Source organism: Furipterus horrens, unplaced genomic scaffold, assembly GCF_987537825.1.
Source record: "Furipterus horrens unplaced genomic scaffold, mFurHor1.1.pri manual_scaffold_3, whole genome shotgun sequence".
NCBI lineage: Eukaryota > Metazoa > Chordata > Mammalia > Chiroptera > Furipteridae > Furipterus > Furipterus horrens.
Genome location: NW_028327173.1, coordinates 158456167 through 158474080, shown reverse-complemented (window position 1 = coordinate 158474080; position 17914 = coordinate 158456167). Strand labels below are relative to the sequence as shown.

The 17914-nt window shown below is 35.9% G+C and overlaps 1 protein-coding gene across 1 annotated transcript in view; it reads right to left on the bottom strand.

Annotated features, from left to right (window-relative positions):
• UNC13C (unc-13 homolog C) overlaps positions 1-16845 on the bottom strand; it is a 496691-nt gene extending 479846 nt beyond the window's left edge. Inside the window, exon 1 of the mRNA XM_090270625.1 lies at positions 13851-16845. Within this exon, the coding sequence (XP_090126751.1) occupies positions 13851-16842 (2992 nt within the window). The 5' untranslated portion in view covers positions 16843-16845. The remainder of the gene's footprint in view (positions 1-13850) is intronic.
• Between the last annotated feature and the right edge of the window lie 1069 nt (positions 16846-17914).

Below are 17914 nucleotides of genomic sequence, written 5' to 3'. Positions count from 1 at the left end.
AAGTATAATGGGCAAAAGGGTTTTGGACAGGTGAGATGTACCTGGCACACCTTCCTCCAAAGAAGCCCTTCTTTTCCCTAATGTGGGACATTGAAAAATTAATACCTGTCTTTTGTCATCTAGTGGTTACGGATTAAATGATGTCCTTTAACCCTGTTGCCCCCAGAATACAACAAGGATGCCAGCCTGTCAAACCAAGCATGCCGTTGTCCAGAGACAGCCAACCAACCTGGAGTCTGCACGATCCTTCCCCTTGTGGGAAGGCCACCCTCCCCTCCACACCCCCACTCTTATTAGGGATTTCTTGACCCACGGGTAGGTAGGACGACGACCATGTCCAGCTTGAAGCAGCTAGAGGAGCTCGAGACCTTCATCCATTGTCCTTTATAAGATTGTAAAGGGTCTTAAGTCTGAGAGGGAGGAATTGTTATTTTTTATTGTTAAAATATTTAACTAATTAATTAATTAATTTTAAAAAAAGAAGAAGAAGAATATATGAAAGGGTGAGGCGGGAGAGCTTGTATGTACGACCCATGGGCATGGACTTGGAGAGGGGATTGTTGGGGAAGGGGGGTGCTGGGCGGAGGGGAGCAAAGGGGAAAAAAAAAATTGGAACTATTGTAACAATATAATCAATAAAATATACTTAAAAAAATAAAATAAAATAAAAAAGATCACTTTTGGAGCAAAGGAAAACAGTTCTTAAGGGGGAATGTTGGTAAACATTTCAAATGCAGCAGGCTGATAAGCTATTGGTAAAACTGAAATAAACCAGTTCATTATCAGCAAAGTAGGTGAATAAATCCCAAGGGGTTATAAATAGCAAAACAAATTATTGTGACCTGCTAAAGCTAATGAATAAAATAGGAACATTGTAAAAATAGAATATAGCAAGACAGAGCCAGGTTGAAAATATTCCAAGGCAATTGCCAAGGTCTCAGGAGACTGTGGACAGATTTTTTTGAAAACACATATCCAAAACAGAAGACACCCAACTAAAGACACCCTTATCTTCTATGCCAGAAATGTAAACAGTGAATCCTGGATTGTAATGGGTTTTGAAACCTGAAAATCCAGAAATTACTAACACATTTTGACTTTTCCACCTCACTGTTCACATGAAACTATATTGCACAGAATTATTTAAATCAAATGATACAAGAGGTTAATTGGATAATAAGTTAGAGGGAAAAAAGAGTTGGGAATATCTTGTGAAATAGATTTCACATGTAAACATACATTAAACTCACCTGAAAAATGTTGTGAAAATTTACATTTCTAAGCCTCACTACTGATCTTTTGAATCTGAGTATTCCAATATGGGTCTTTGCAATATTTGTAAAGTTTCCCAAGTGCTTCTAATTTTCTAGCCTTTTTTTCTGTTAGTTTTAGGCCACTTTGGATAAATGAAAACCTGTTCTCTTTAAATCAGGGAAAGGATAGCAATAATTCCCTTCTGTCAGCATTTAAAAAATTAATGCTGGCACTTTTATATATTCTAATGTGTATTTTTCATAAGGAAAATAAACTGATTTTTTCTACTCTTGATAGTTATGGAGAATAATTTATTATAATGTTTCTTATGTCTTTCAAAGACTTGTTTTAAATTAGGTTTTAAAATTTAATTATTTTAGCCTCGTTATGTTTAATTCTCCAAGGTGTCTTTTTTTTTTCCCATTAACTATATTGGGGTGATATTGGTTAATAAAATTATACAGTTTTCAAATGTACAATTCTCTGTTATATCATCTGTATACTGCATTGTCTGTCTACTACCCAAAGTCAAACCTTCTTCCATCACCATATATTTGACCCCCTTCACCCTTTACTACTTCCCGACCCCCTTTCCTCTGGTAACTACCATACTGTTGTCTGTGTCTATGAGTTTCTGCCTGTTTGTATTTCTTGCTTGTTCATTTGCTTCTTTCAGTTTTACATCTTACATGTGAATGAAATCATATGGTGCCTGACTTTTTCTGTCTGATTTATTTTTCTTAGTGTGATATTCTCAAGATCAATCCATGTTGTTGTAAATGGCAGTTTTTCATCTTTTCTTATGGCTGAGTAATATTTTATTATACATGCACCACATCTTCCTTATCCAATCATATATTGAAGAACACTTTGGTTGTCTTCATGTGTTGGCTATTGTGAATAATGCTCTTATGAACATGGGGATGCTCATATCTTTGTGAATAAATGTTTTCATATTTTTCAGGTAGGTACCGAGAAGCGGAACTGAGGGATCATCATACTGTTTTCTATAGTGGTTGTACCAGTTTACATTTCCCACCAGCAGTGAATGAGGGTTTCCTTTTCTCCACAACCTCTCCAACATTTGTCATTGCTTGTTTTGTTGATAATATCCATTATTATAGGTGTGAGGTGGTATCTCATTGTAGTTTTAGTTTGTATTTCCCTAATACCTAGTGAAGGTGAACATCTTTTCATATATCTGTTGACAATTTGCATGTCTTCTTGGGAGAACTGTCTGTGGAGGTCCTTTGCCCATTTTTCAATTGGACTGTTTTTTTTTGTTTGGTGCTGAGTTGTATGAGTTCTTTATGTACTTTGGATATAAACCCCTTGTCAGAGCTGTTGTTCATAAACATCTTATCCCATTTGATTGGTTGCCTTTCATTTTGTTGACAAAGGAGCCAAAAACATGCAATGGAGAAAAGGAATCCTCTTCAATAAATGGTGCTGGGAAAATTGGAAAGCCCAATGCAAAAAATAAATAAATAAATAAAACTAAAAAAAAAAAAAAAAAAAAAAAAAAAAAAAAAAGAATGTTTTAACAGTTACTTCATTTTTATTTTTGCATTTTCAGATTTTCATTCTAATATTGGTAAATATAAGTGCATTGAGTATTTTGCATTGTGTTTCTTCCTGTAAATTAGGGGATGAGCTTTGGGGCAGTCTTATTATTAATTATTATTAATTGTATATATGCCATTATTAAAGAAGAGCTGTTTTATCAGCAGCATCCTTTTATTGCAACCCAGCATGTAGTTTTACAACTGACTACATGAGGAGGACCAGTTTCTAGTAAGTTTTTTAGCACAATTATTGTGTGATCTTGGATAAAACATTTAACCTCAAGGCCCTCACTTCTCTCAACAGAATTGGCCTAAATAATTTAGAAAGGTACTTGTAGCCTAAAAAACCATGAGTCTAAGAAATGCCACATTAAATTTATATGTTTTTTTTTTTGTTTTCTGCTGTTGCACTTTTAAGAAGTGAGTCTGGTTTTTCAAAATATCCCCGTGCCGAAGGAAGTATGACAAACGACTCTCCAACAGTTATTTGCACTTCAAACCTGAAAAATCATTCCCCAATGCAATGCGGAAGCCCGAGGTTTTTTTGAAGAGTTAGCCTCTAGGCTTCTCTAAGTAAGCATCCCTGATATTTATTGTCTTGTAATCAAAAGAGCATTTTCTTATAAATCTGATTTTCTTTACTTTGACATGGAAATGACTTTCTTCCTCACAAACTGCTTTCCTTCCGAAACCATTTATATAAACCATGAACAATACCAGACAAATCAAAGCTACCAAAAGAATCAAATTATAGTCATAAATGAATACTCATAACTTAATACAACTCAGCACAAAGCAATTGTCTGACCCTGAACTGTAAATTAGATATATTTCCACCTTTTATAATCTTCTTCAGTCTTTAAGACATATAGTCTTTTCCATAAGAAAATAAAGTCCTTCTAATTAACATTCCACTAAATGTTTAAGTTGTAGGCAGAACAATAAGTAACCTAAGCAGAAGACAATAAGGATCAAGCAACCATGTAATAATAATTCAGTGTTGTAATAAACAAAATTTATGACAAAGTTCATCAGTGATATGCAAAAATTGGTTTTGCTTTATAATTGGTTTTAATAATAACAAGATTATATTAACATACTTGATAATGTACTTGACTGCAGTTACAGTTAATTTTATGCAGCCAGATGAAAGGTTTACTGTATATGATTCTTATTTCATAGTGTCTATAAAAGGAATCAATCAAATCCATTTTCCCAGTGACCTATACTGTTAGGTTATTATGCACGTGCATTCACATAGGCGAGCACACGCATGCCCTGTGCCCCTTTCCCCAAATTTGGACATAAATAATTCTCTGGTTCTTTCCATCTGTCTCTATCAGTACTTCCAACTTCACCTCAATATGTAGACACTTGAAATTGTTTAAAAATAATTTTATTTAAGCCTAGCCTGATGTGTACTCAGTTGCTAAAATGGCATTATTTCAGGATACCTGGACAGGTTTTGCTATCCAGAAACTGTACCCCACCTTCTTGCCAATGCCTAATACGCCTTTATCAGCAGGAAAACCTGGCATTGCATAATGGAAGAGAAAAAGCCTAAAAATGCAAACATCCCCAGGAGATGAAGCTTATTAACTGAAAATCGATTATAATACGTATCAAAGTCATTCCACAAAGCAATATCAGAAAGGGCAGGGAAGGATGGAGCCAAGAACAGGTGGCCACAGGACACTTAGTCAGGAGAGTGGGGGTGAGGGGGGAGCATGGGGCGTAGCAAGGGGATGATGGAAGCCCCTACTACTTCTACCCAAGTTTGCCTCTACACTTTTCAACATATACAGAAGTCTTTTTGCTCACTTACTACTGTCACTAACAATAATGTCTAATGAATTCATCTCACTGAGGTAACTTCTAGGGCCTCTTAAACCTAGGCGTTCTGATTGCAATTAGTTAGACCTTTTTCACTAGTATTTTTATATTAGTCACAAAAGGTTGTGTAGTAATTAAGAACAGGGGCAGGTATTCCAACCCTGGTTCTTCTTAAGGTGAGTCAGCTAGGTATGTGACATTCAGCTCAACGGTTTCAGGCTCTGTTACCTGTAAAATGACTATTAATAATCATGACCTCAGGTCTTATTTGGGGCTCTCCCAAGAGTAGAGGCTGGACAACGACAAGAGAGCAAGTAGTTCAGGGGGGAGGTGGTCTGTGCAAGTAAGAATGAGGAGCAGGAAGAATAAGACATAGGATAAAAAGCAAATTGGGGGCTGCTGCAGACAGTATGGGCTTTTCTCAGCTGAGACCTCCAGGGTGTGGAAGCGGCAGCATTGATTTAATGGCTGCTGAATGAATGAATGCCCTTGGCTGAGGACTGCTGAGAGGAATCCATAAACATGAGGGGAACGAGGTATAAATCTGACAGAATTAAGGTACCCGCTTGAGGTGGGAGGCTGTCAGTGAAAGAGGATCATCCTGCATTGGAATTAACTGGAGATGGGATTATAGAATTCACATTTTTAACAAGTACTCCCCAGTGATTATCATACATTCTAAAAATCTGTGAACCACTAACTTTAGAAATCAGCAGAGTTATACTCTTGGCACAGCCCCCAGAAGTTTGTATTACATGCCAGGTGTTTGAACGTCCAAAAGAAAGAAGCATAAATGTGAGGAAGTAGCTAAGATGTGTTGCTGTGCAAAGACTACCAAAGTAGGATTTAGAAGTCCTTGGGATGACACCTAGTCCCATCACTTGCAAGTTTTACAACTACATAACTATTAGTAATTATCTTGAGAAACGGAGACTTAAGTAGGTTGGCAACAGTCTGTCTTATTGATGTTTTATGAGGACTAAGTATATGCAAAAGTTAACTTTTAAAAATATTAAAATTGCTTTATGTGTTTAGAAAACACAGAGGGAATGTTGATTATCATGGGAATTTCCTATTGGCTTTCCTCATTTAGTAAAATACCCCTCTGTTAATCAGTAAGTGAATTCACATTTTCTGCACATGTAAATGTCCATGAGATTATGTATGTCTTTAACTGTAATCACTGGAAAAAAATAGAAAACTAAAACCAAGAGCTTTCCATAAGACATCACTAAGAATCAGAAAAGGCATTAAGAAAAGGAGAAGCTTAACCTACATCTCTGAGAAATAAGATCATATATTTAATCTGTCATTTCTTGTTGCCAATATTATATACAGTCACAATTTCTTTTTATCACAAGTTACACAGCAATGACAACTGAATAATCATGTTGCCTGTAAAAATATCACACAAAATAAGAGAATGGTCTGGTAACTTGAGTGCTGGTTTATAATTTTGTAGAGTAGCGTCTGATTGTAGCTCTGCTGACAAACTGGTGTTGTCAGGTAAATAAACATTTTGCCAACTCAGGTCTCCATCTTAAAAGTTGAATATCAATATTTAATTTCTGAAATCTTAAACTAGGCTGCAGTGAGTAAGCATATAGAATCTGGGAATAAAGCCTTATTCTAAATCCTGGTTCTGCCACTTTCTGGCTTTTTTTGTCTCCCACAGGTAAGTTACAGTGTCTCTGTTTCTCATCTAGATAATGGAGATAAAAATAGGGTTAATATTACTATGTGAGAATTATATAACTTAATATAGTTGTAAAGTATTGAAAATCATTTCTGGCACATAGCAAAGGACTCAATAAATGTTGCTCATTATTCAGACACCTATCCTATAGATAAGATAATATAAATGTAAGTGTGTGTGTATGTGTGTGTGTGTGTGTGTGTATGTTGATGTTACATTAAAAATAATGCTCACACAAATTCTAAACTTTATACTGCAAAACAAGGACTATCCTTTCTAAAGAAGTAATCATGGTTGAGTTGGGGAAGAAGTAAAGAATAAGTTGAAGGTAGTGATGATAGTTGACAGGAGTAGGGAGAGATGCATTTATTCAAATAAAGTGACATTGCTCAAAGTATCTTTGGGAGCCTTTAGGATTGCCTACAGTCACATCATAGTTGTTTGAATCTGCTGAATGTTAGTCATTTTTATTCTCTGAGGGTTTCTTTTATTTTTGGAAGTAGCTAAGAGCCAGAGTGAACAAAGTTTGATGAATGATGTAGTTGACAAGATTCCATAGCATACTTTTCTTAAAAAAGAGGAGGAGGAGAAAAAATATATCATAGGTTAAAATAAGCCATGGGGAAGAAGTCCATTAAGACATTTAATCCTCTCTGGTCTTGTAAGCTGTGGAAATAGCATAAGCAATGATTCTAACTGGTGTGTTGCAAGAGTTTTTAAAACATGCAATACCTACTTAGTCATGGGCACTGACCTCTTTTCCTTTAGATTGTCAAATTATAAAATGACAATAGCCAACACAACAATAGCTGTCAGGTGTGAATAAATCAAAATTATACCTATATTTTGTCAGATCAGCAAAACAAATTTTTTTGCTGTGCTGTAGAATTATAATAATTAGTTTATGCATGCCATGAGATGAAAAAGGTTGAAAATCTCAGGCCTAAGCTAATACCATTAGCATGGGGAACAGTTCTATTTATGGTCAGGTTATCCCAACAAACATCAAGTAATTTTGCATACACATCAGGCTCAGTCCTTGGATGCCAGTGGAACAATCAGGCATCGAACTCAGGTCTCCATCTTGTAAGTTGAATATCAATATTTAATTTCTGAAATCTTAAATTAGGTTGCAGTGAGTAGGCACATAGAATCTGGGAATAAAGCCTAATTCTAAATCCTGGTTCTGCCACCTTCTATCTTAGACACTCATCCATGACTTTGAACCCCAGTTCAGGTAACCAGGTCACTCTCTTGAAGACCTGTCTAGCACCTCAGTCCCTCAGGGATTTGATTTTCTTCTAATAATTCTCATTCTGGGATCTTTAGAGCCTTCCCTAGTCCCTAGCCCGGTAACCATGGCCCTATCAGCAAAAAGCCTTCCTGGAAGAAATGTCCCACTCACCTGAGTAGTCTGAGGTATACTCTTAGGTATAGCCCAAACTATTATCACTTTGTGCTAAAATAAATCAATACTTACTACAGCTGTTGGCACAAAACTGGCTGAATTTGAAAGCACAACTTACTCTTGTGCTTAAATGCATGAGCCATGCCCTCTCATGGCAAGATTTGGCTACCCTTCAATGGAGTGTCATAGAGACAGCATCAGACCTTGGATTGTGTTAGATGTATATCAGATCCTGTCAATACACTTAACTGTGTGAACTTAGACCTGCTTTTGCCTCTCTGAGACTCAGCTGTCTCATTTTTAAAGTGGAACTAATACTACCTTCTTCCCAAGAATACAGTGAGGTTTAAATATGTACCTAAATTTTTGACCCGGATCTGATAGGAAAGCATTAAATATGTGTTGATTTCCCTCCCTTTCTCTTAGTTGCATTTTACACTAGAGTATACTTTTAAACCTTTGGTTCTACTTGGAAATAATCTCCTATACACACTACCATTAGTTATCTCCCCTCTCAACTGATTTAAAACACACATGTTCTTGGAGTCTCGGTCCTTTCCCCTATAAGAATTATGCCCTTGGGCCTTTTGGGCATTGTGCCTAGCAAAAAGTAGAGACACCAGCTATTTCTGCTGCCTCTGAGGGCCCTCAGCTACCTCAGCCCTCACAGGTCTCCCTTCTAGATTATAGCCTCTTTTTTTTTTTTTTTTTTTTTTTTTTTTTTATTTTGGTTGATAGATTATAGCCTCTTTTAAAAATCAAGACGATATTTTATAGGCAATTCTAGAATATAGAGAAACAAACAAGACTAAGCCAAAAGTTTATGGCTATGTGCTGCATTAGGATGGGACATTTTACAAATGGGTTACCTTTCTACTATTACTAGTACTGTTACACTTGCTATGAAGAAAGATATAATAAAATAAAAATAATAACAACAACAAACTTCAAACTTGTAAAAACAGATAAAATTTGAAATATGTGAGATGATGAGGACTTATTTATGGGCAAAACAATGCATCGAGTGGCTCCTACAGTAGAATCTCCAAGGACTTTTGTAAAAGATGATTTGTAAAATTCTCAATTTACACACACCTTTCAGGGAAGATTCAGACACCATCACTCCTGACCTAGACTTTCTGCAGGTGAGACCCAGATGCATTCTAAAGTTTGAGAAGAACTCTTGGATAAATTGTCCGAAACAGTTAAAATATTTATTTTTCTTAAATATTAGGCCTGGAATTTTAGTTAATTGAACTAAGTTCTTCGAGATGTGTAGGTTATATCATTATAGAAAGAATGGCTAGCCATCTCATAGATGTGAGCCGAAGTGGGTAGGGGAAGTCATGCTTTCACTCTCAATTATTTTTTACTTATTGTACTGTATTACAATTTTTAACTAAAAATTCCATTTTAATTGGAAGAAAAACCTAAATTTACTTGGATTCTAAATGTTCTCTGCCTTATATGGAACTAGATAGCCCAGCAACTTTATAGAGTCCAGCACTTATTTATATATTCAACAACTGTTTAACAAAAATTTATTATATAACAGATACTGGGGCAGGCTCTGGCATTATAAAAGCAAGAGAAAGAAAACTTTACTCATTGGCTTTGCAATCTAGCCTAGTGGCAGAGGTCTACAATAGTTAAATAATCATATACCTAAATGTAAATTTGTAACTATGAAAGGTGCTATGAGAATAAAGTACTTGGAATTGACCTAGAATTCATGAGTTCCAAACTTTCCTAAACTGGATTAAATATATTGACCCAATAATTCTACATCGAGGAATTTATCTTACATACATGCTTTCTCATTTTATCAAAGATAGATAATGGGGCTGTATACTCTGTGAGTTTGTCAGAAATTTAACTGTTCAATGATAGGGAACCAAGCCAAAAATTATGCAATAACTACATAGTAGAAATATTTCTGTCATTAAAAAATGTAGTAGATAATAAAATGAGATTTTTAAACTACACATTACATTTAAAAAAAACATACTGCAAAACAACATGAACACATGACAGGTTAATACCACTTATATGTTGAAAGGAAAAAAAGGAGTGTGTATGTATTTATGCATATAGAGAGCCTAGGACAAATTATCTTTCTCTGAAGAATAGAAAGAGTGGTCTATTTTACTTTTCACTTTGGAATTTTCAGCATTTTGTTTTGTTATACTTTTATTTGTATATGTGTAGTGGTGGTGTTAGTTGTTTAATTTACAAGGCACCTATAATTCATCAATAACATAAACTTTTGTATATGTATACTTGGGCTCCATTACATAACCATTACAGAATCAAAATGGTCAGTGACAGGATCCTAATAATGTGCGATTTTATACCACCACTATGGGAACAAAAATTCCTGTATTACCTAGAGTTCCTTAGATGATGGAGCAACCTCCCAGATTGGGAAATACTAGCATAAGTATCAATCTTAGGAAAAAATTTTTAGATTCAAGTTCATATTCTAATTAGGAACCAAAATATTTTCAGAAGTTCTATAACTATTCAGAAAACAAAATTACACCATGATAAAAATATTACTAGTTATGTTAATTTCAGATGTTGCAGTCTTTTTTAGCATCTGCAGAAGCCTGGAAATGACATTTGAAGACAAAACAAGGTTTTTGTTCTTCTGCTAGAAAAACTTACTTCAAATGCATCATCCTTCATGTAGCTAATTGTATAATATTAATTGGGCTCTACAAGGATTTGAAATAGAAAAACTGAGAATTAACTTTCATGTCAAAACCTCCTCAGTGATTTTCATATTATTACTAATTTCTCATGAAAATCCTTTAGTTGGAATAAACCTCATGATTAATGGTACCCTCCATCTTATGTTGCTCCACCTTAGAACACGAATAAAACAACATTTGAAATGAGTAAGCCTATGGCTGCTTGAAGTAACCAAAATAACCATCCAGTTAATTCTAGATACATTAAGTTACATATGTTTTCAGCATCTCAATTTGCTTGCCTGTTAAATGAGATAATAAATGGAACCACATTCATAATTTTTTTTTAAGAAGTAAAAGAATAAATAAGATGACCTGCTTGGGAAATCCCTGGTATGTAATAATGATCAATAACAAGCTTTTATCTCTAATCTCACTTCTGAACTCTCAAGATATAAAATCATAGTCTTAACAACTAACACCACAGTTTAGATTTGCCTTTGACTCTGAAGCTTGGCCCTTTCATTTAGTATTCTGCTTCCTTTGATTCACGCTTTCATCCAATCATATTATCTCAGTGCCATCTCTGGATAAAGTATTAGTCTAGGCACAGGGCATGAAAGAATGAAAAAGACAAGACCTCTTGCCTCTTTATTGGAGTTGAGTAGAGAAAATAAGATCTTCAAAGATTGTCATTACATAAGATAGATCATACCATCAGGGGCAGGTATATGGGAATTCAGAGGAGACAATAGTTAATCCAAGTTGATAGGTGGTACAGGGCTGGAGGTGGGGTTCAAATAGTCACCAGTACAGTGTGTGGTTCAGGCCAGCTATACCAAAGGTACCATTCAGCATTGTCCAGCAACAAGGGAGAAATATGACCTCATGGAGTTTCTGGCTACACGTGCTCCAACTCTCTTTCCCTATAGGCATACTGTTCAAGGTAGTTTCTCAGAAACCTATCACTGAATCTCTCTGTATATAAACATTGGGGTCTTTAAAATTCCTCTTTATCAGAAGATAAAAGTTGAAATAAATAATTTAAATCTTTGAGCTTATAATTCCATAAAGCTATGTCGGTAATCCACATTATTTATAGCAAGAGCCCTGTGGTTCAATCTTGCCAGGTTAATAATGGAGAAAAGACAGCACTGCTCCCAAATGGTGACTGGATAGTCATGGAGAGAAAAATATGTTGGCATTTATCCAAAGCCCAGTAAGCAGATGGCCATGAGCACAAGATCTATCATGACAATTGGCACCTCATTGGGATGCAGTGAGCAAAGAAGGGAACTGAAAATGCCCTTTTTTGGCTGCCCTTCCTCCTGAGGCATATTGGTGGCACAGGAGGGGGACAACTGCCTCACTGCTGCCAAGGGGAGAAGAGATGGCCTTTAAAATCTAGGCTACTGCAGCCTCCTGGGTAGTCAATCTGGTGCCTTTCAAGCAACCATAGAGCATCTTAAAGATGCGTGTCTGATTTCCTCTAGGATAGATGATATCCAACAGATTCCATTCAAAGCTGGCTCACAGGTTAAGAAGCCAAGTTTCAAGATAGTGGAGGAGTCTGAGTTTTCTGTAGCCAAGCCTAGAATGTCAAGTAAATGGTACAAGATTGTTTTACTTATTCTAGAACTCTTCAGCTGCTGGTATGTGGATAACCAGTGCATTTGTATTTTCTAAGGATAAGTGGCAGGGATGACTAGGGTTTTCAGCTAGTTTGAAGGGTCATAACCAGCAACACTGCTTTGCAGAGGTCTGGTAATTTGGAATTATAAAAATGTTGATGAAGATCCATTTTTTCTGAATCATATAGTCTTTTTGTGTTTATAATATTACCTACATTTCAGATACTTTACCAATTGGCATTAAAACTTATATACGTTACATCACAAAAGACACACACACATGCACACTGCTTAGCCTTAATATGCTTTTGAGTAGACTCTTCTGAATCCACAGTAAATAAAATGCAATGTTAAACTGCTGGCCTGTATCCCAAGAAATGATCCACTAAGTTTTAAAAATAAGATATCTAACTATTAAAAGTCACTCTAAAATAAAATAGACATTATTCCAATAGGAAATTAACATAAAATGTTCACTACTTTGCATTTAAAAATAAGTTTTAAATATAGTTGTGAACTCAGCCTTGAAAAAAAATAAACACAGCCAATATATCCAAGATCCCCTTGACTTGTATTGTTCTTTAAATAGATTTTTTACAGTGTGCTGTTTATATAGACAGATTTTTAGAGTAGAGAACCCTGATTGTTATTTCAACTGTCTTAGCACCTACAACAGTTTAACAATAACGATATCTGATTATTCACCCATATCAACCAGAAAATGGCCGGTTCCTAGTAGTATCTGATTACAAATTTGGTCAAGACAAAGAAATCATAATCAGTTATTTGTTGCAGAAATTATTATATTATTTCATAATAGCTAGTAACACTTGTTACATATATACCTTTATGAAATATCATGTAAATATTTTAATTAAATGTGACAATGTCTTAATAAAGAAAAAGTGAACAATATATAATTCATTAAAATTAAGATTATTTCAAACTATCTCAAAGATATAAAGCAATAAGCATGCAAATAAAATAAATGGTAAGGAATTAATTATATGCTTCTACATTTCGAAAGAGTATGATCAGAAATTGTTCCCTCAAGAAATCAAGTAAAATTTTAGGGAAGGTATTTCTTTCATTTCCATAATGGCAAGAGACATCTATTCTACTCTTTAGTAGGAAATTTCTCAACTGTACCACCTTACTGAGTAGTAGAGTGAATTGTGATTCCTCAGGCACAGCCTAGAGTTTTGGCTCTATCACACTGCCTCAGCTGCATTAGTAGAAGGTAAGGGAAGCTATGGTTCTTCATGGGACTGGCTAAGTTTGGCTGTGAAAACCCAACTCTTCCTATTGGCATGCCCCATAGTGTAGATTTCATGGGACAAAGAATGGTAAATTTGGGGGGTCCATCGTTTCTAATTCTGAAGATTATCTATACCATTCTACCCAACACTATAAACCTAATAGCACCTAGATTGTTCTGTGATTTCAGTTATCCTTTCCTTGATAACTGATACCACAAAGCTGGTTAATATGAAATGGGGTTTATGTATAATCCTGACAGATAAATTTTAAACCATAGAGTGTACAGTTCATTTCAATATGACTTGATTGAAAACACTTTGGTTTTAAATAATAAATCCCAATTCATTGGGAGAGCTGTCTGAATAAACTAAAATCCTTCTCAATTTCAACATGCAAATTCCTTGCCAATAAATTCTTCCTCCCACCAATAAACACAAAACATGCTCTAAAGAAGTACCACCCAATGTTAAAGCACAATTAGCTCATAATATATCATTTAAACATGAGTACCTCCAGCGAGAATCTTCTCTTCCAATTCTGCCATTTGCTTCTTATAGGCTTTAAAAGCTGCTTCTTTGAAAGAGGGACGAATCCTCTTTGGCTTTGTGATTTCTGCTGGCTGTTCAGGAATGTTTTGGTTTTCATCTTCTTTTATTTCCATTTCATGTAATGCTTCATTTAAGGGTTCCAATTCTCCTTCACTAACCATATCATCTGCCTGCCCATCATATCCCTCATCTTGTGGAGTTTCATAAGGTGTTTCATAAGAAGGGTGATCATATTCCTGCATTGGCTCATCTGTTTCAGCAATGCTAGTCCTGTTTTCTAGCTTAGCAAGAACTTGTTCCATCACTTCAACATAATCTGTTTCATTGTCTGCCACCGGCTCACTATAGTCGTCCTCATCTTCTGCTTTGTAGTAATAAGGCTCTGTGTAAACATCAGAGTCCAGGGTGGTACTTGATTCATTTGCAGTTGATTGGGATAATGTCCGAAATCTCCCCATTAAGGAAGAGCCACTGTCCTCATATCCACTGAGACTCTGTGTGCTTTTGTTCCATACCACTTCTAAGGCCGATTTAGCTCGCTGTAGTGTAGATCCAAATTTTGGGAAGCTGAAAGCCTTATCAGAAAGGTCAATGCTTAATCGACTATGCCAAGATTTGGGTGGGGCATCCTCTGAATCATCACTTTGCAATTCACTTTGACTTCGATACATAACGGACAGCTCATTTTGATTTTGGTACAACTCATTCGAATTAGCTTCCTGATAAGAACCATATTGGCCAACCCAGTGGCCTTGTGGTTCATTATCCAACCCAGGGCATGGTGATGAACTGTCATCTTGGGTTAAATCATAACTCTCAGAATCATCCTGAATATCACTGTGGCACTTTCCCAACTCGTCTTGTTCTTTATTGTAAACATCTAGTTGTTGATTAGATAGACTGTTTGTGTCATAGTCAAAAGCTTCCTGAGTAGATGAATCCAAACCTAAATCAGCTCCTTGTTCTTCTTGATTCCATTCCTTCCATGGAGAAAGATCCTCATGTAAAGAGATCTGAGAATCACTGTAATGACTTTTGTCTCCATGTGCACATACCATGACATTACTCATTCCACTATCTACAGGCTCTGTGTTCCCAATTTCACTCTGCCCTTGGACATCCTGAACAGCCCGATCCAAAAGCAGATCCTGGGGACTATCGTACAAGATAGTCGTGCCCTCCTGTTTCCTCTGCCAAAGTTCCCGGTCTGAAGATGACAGGAGGGAGCTTCCATTAGTTCTAGTGAAAAACTGATTTTCAGAAAAATCCTCTGAGTAAGATTGACACAGTTTGGAAAAATCTGATTCAGAACGACTAAGTTTTGCAGTAAAAATATCACTCTGTGAATGCCAGAGGGGTGTTGCATCTTCATAATGGGTTGTGGTTTGTTTATCCAAGGTATCTGATTCTGGCAATTGTGAGGAAATTTTATCATAATCTGATTTATTTGAAATTTTGCTGCTGCTAGCAGTTTTATTTTTGGCTCTAGCATTATGTGATTTTGAACTTGACTTGGAAATACTTCCCTTTGTTGGAAACTCTGACCTGGAAAGCACAGCATAACTGTTTTGATTGAGGTCAGATTCCAGCTCCCCATCACTGTCATCAGGTAAATGCCAATTATTCTTCTTGATTTTGGGCTCTGGAGTAGAAAGCTTTATATCCATGCTCTCATAGGTCTGGGAGGATGGTATCCCTCTCTCTTTTCTTTCTCTGATGTCATGAGTAAGAATATCTGTCGAGATTCCGATTCCTGTTCCTTTGAGTTTATATGATTTTTTTAAGACGGAATCCCTTTGCTTAGGGGTTTCAAAGTACACAAGTATGGGTCGAGGCTTTGCATTTGGACAGTCCCTTTGGTGTCCTATTCTCTGAGCAAATTCAATTTTTATAGCATTTGGTGCATCTGAAAAACCCATTTTATCTATGAGAATTTGGTACACCACAATTTCAGCATATTCAAATCTTTCTTCAGGCACATTTAGAAACCTCAGGCTTGCCTTGCTACCCATATGACCTAAGTGTTTAATATAATCATGGATGTCTCTGGTTTCCCTTCGAGACTGGACGAACCCTGTCCGTAGCTGTTCAATTTCACTTTGTACAACTTCCACACTGCTGGAGATCTCATCAATGGAATGCTTGAGAGCATTAACATGCCCTCGCAGCTCAGAAAGTTCTGTCTCAATCTGACTTATTCCCTGAAGTTCCTTAAAGATCATTTCCATGACATCATGTGTTTGGCTAATACAGCCAGAGGAACTGAATCCTGGCTCCAGGGCATTTGTCTTTGGGTTTCGGGCAGTTCTGTCCAAAGATTTGCTTCTTATTCCCCAGGTTTTCTTCACTGTGCTCAATTCTGAATCTGAGGAGACACAGTCTTGACTCTTTTTCCATTTTCTCAGTTTACGTAAAGCTCCTAGTTTTAAGCCATGCAGAGTGCGTTCCCCATCAGAGCTGCCTTCAGAAGGAGCCAGGCTGTTTGAACTCTTTCGATTGCGTCTAACTGGCATCATGTGTGTTGACTGTGCCTGGTTTTCTGCACTACTCCTTAGTTCATTGAGTGACTCTGAGTAGGAACTCTCAATGGAAGATAACTCTTGAAGCAGATCGTCATTATCACTGTTGGTTACATTAATATCTTTTTGTAGGCCATTGGCAATAGCTACTCGGTAACTGAATGTTGGTGAGAGGGAAAACTCTTCGTTAGCTTCGTCTTCTTCAATGGATAAGTTGCGAGTCGATGAACACTTTGCAATCTTCTTTACAGTACTTTTTAAGGTATTAGAAAGTTTGGGGGGTTTGATCTGGCCAACAGTAGGAAAGTCTTGATCCTTTTTCTGCTGAAAATTCTCTTTTCTTTTGGTTGTATTTCCCAATTTCTTTGTAAACATTCCTTTGCAAAGCTTATGTATGTAAGGTAAAATCAGGCTCTTGAAAAGATTAGCCACCATGGAGAGCAACTAGTGTAAGATTCTCTACTCAAAAAACATAAACAAAGTATTGGGATGAAAATCTGTAAATCCAAGGCAAGCATCACTGTTCAGATGTTTTCTGAATAACTGAAAATAGCAGGAAGGGCAGCTGCGGTTCTGCCACAATGTCAATGTCCTGTGAAAACCAGAAGCAAAGCTCCATTTATGAAAGACATTCTATCTTGGAGGAGTGGTTTCATGAATCTCTTTCATTTCCACATGACTTCATGTAGTGTCTAAAAGAAAGCAAAGTTAAAATGAATATCAGAATTTAATTTGAGACTTATTCTATTTCTAACATTTCCAAAGTATTCAAGAAACACAATGTATGAAAAATTGCAGGGGGATAGAGGAATATATGAATTTCAACACAGTTACTTTTGAAACATCTATAAAGAAAATCAGTACCAATAACTATGTTTAAATTATATTTTTTTCTAAATTATTGATGGGTGGACACAAATGAAAGGGCAATAAAAGAAATGATTACTTATAAAAGGTTGTATAAGATTACAAATTTTAAAAGCTATCTTAACTGCATATTATCATCCTTCCATTATTTTATTTCATCAATTGCATTTACTTAGAAATGCATAAGCATTTAAATTGAAATGTATTCCTCCCATCCCAGACATTTAAAATTCACCAAATTAATATTACCCACGTATGCAAGACCTTTTTTTTCAAGTAATTTTTTACTTTTCTAGGTATTCAATGATTGGAAATTTCTTAAATAATGATTAAAGTAATCCAAGTAAGACATATTTCATATGATGAAGTAAATACCAAAGAAAAGACACCTTTTACAGCTATCAAATTTGTAAATATAATATAGTGGGTTGAAAAAGAAATAGAAGGTTATATCAAATTAGGTATTGTAAGAACAATAAATCCAGTAGGAACATATATTTGAAAATACAGGTAATACATTCAAGTTTTAAGAGGAGGTGACTTGAGAGAGCAGAACCATCCAAATAAACCAGTGCAGCCTTATGGCAGATGGCAGGAAACTCATTCCCAAGGTTAGGACTGTGAATAGATTTAGAGTATT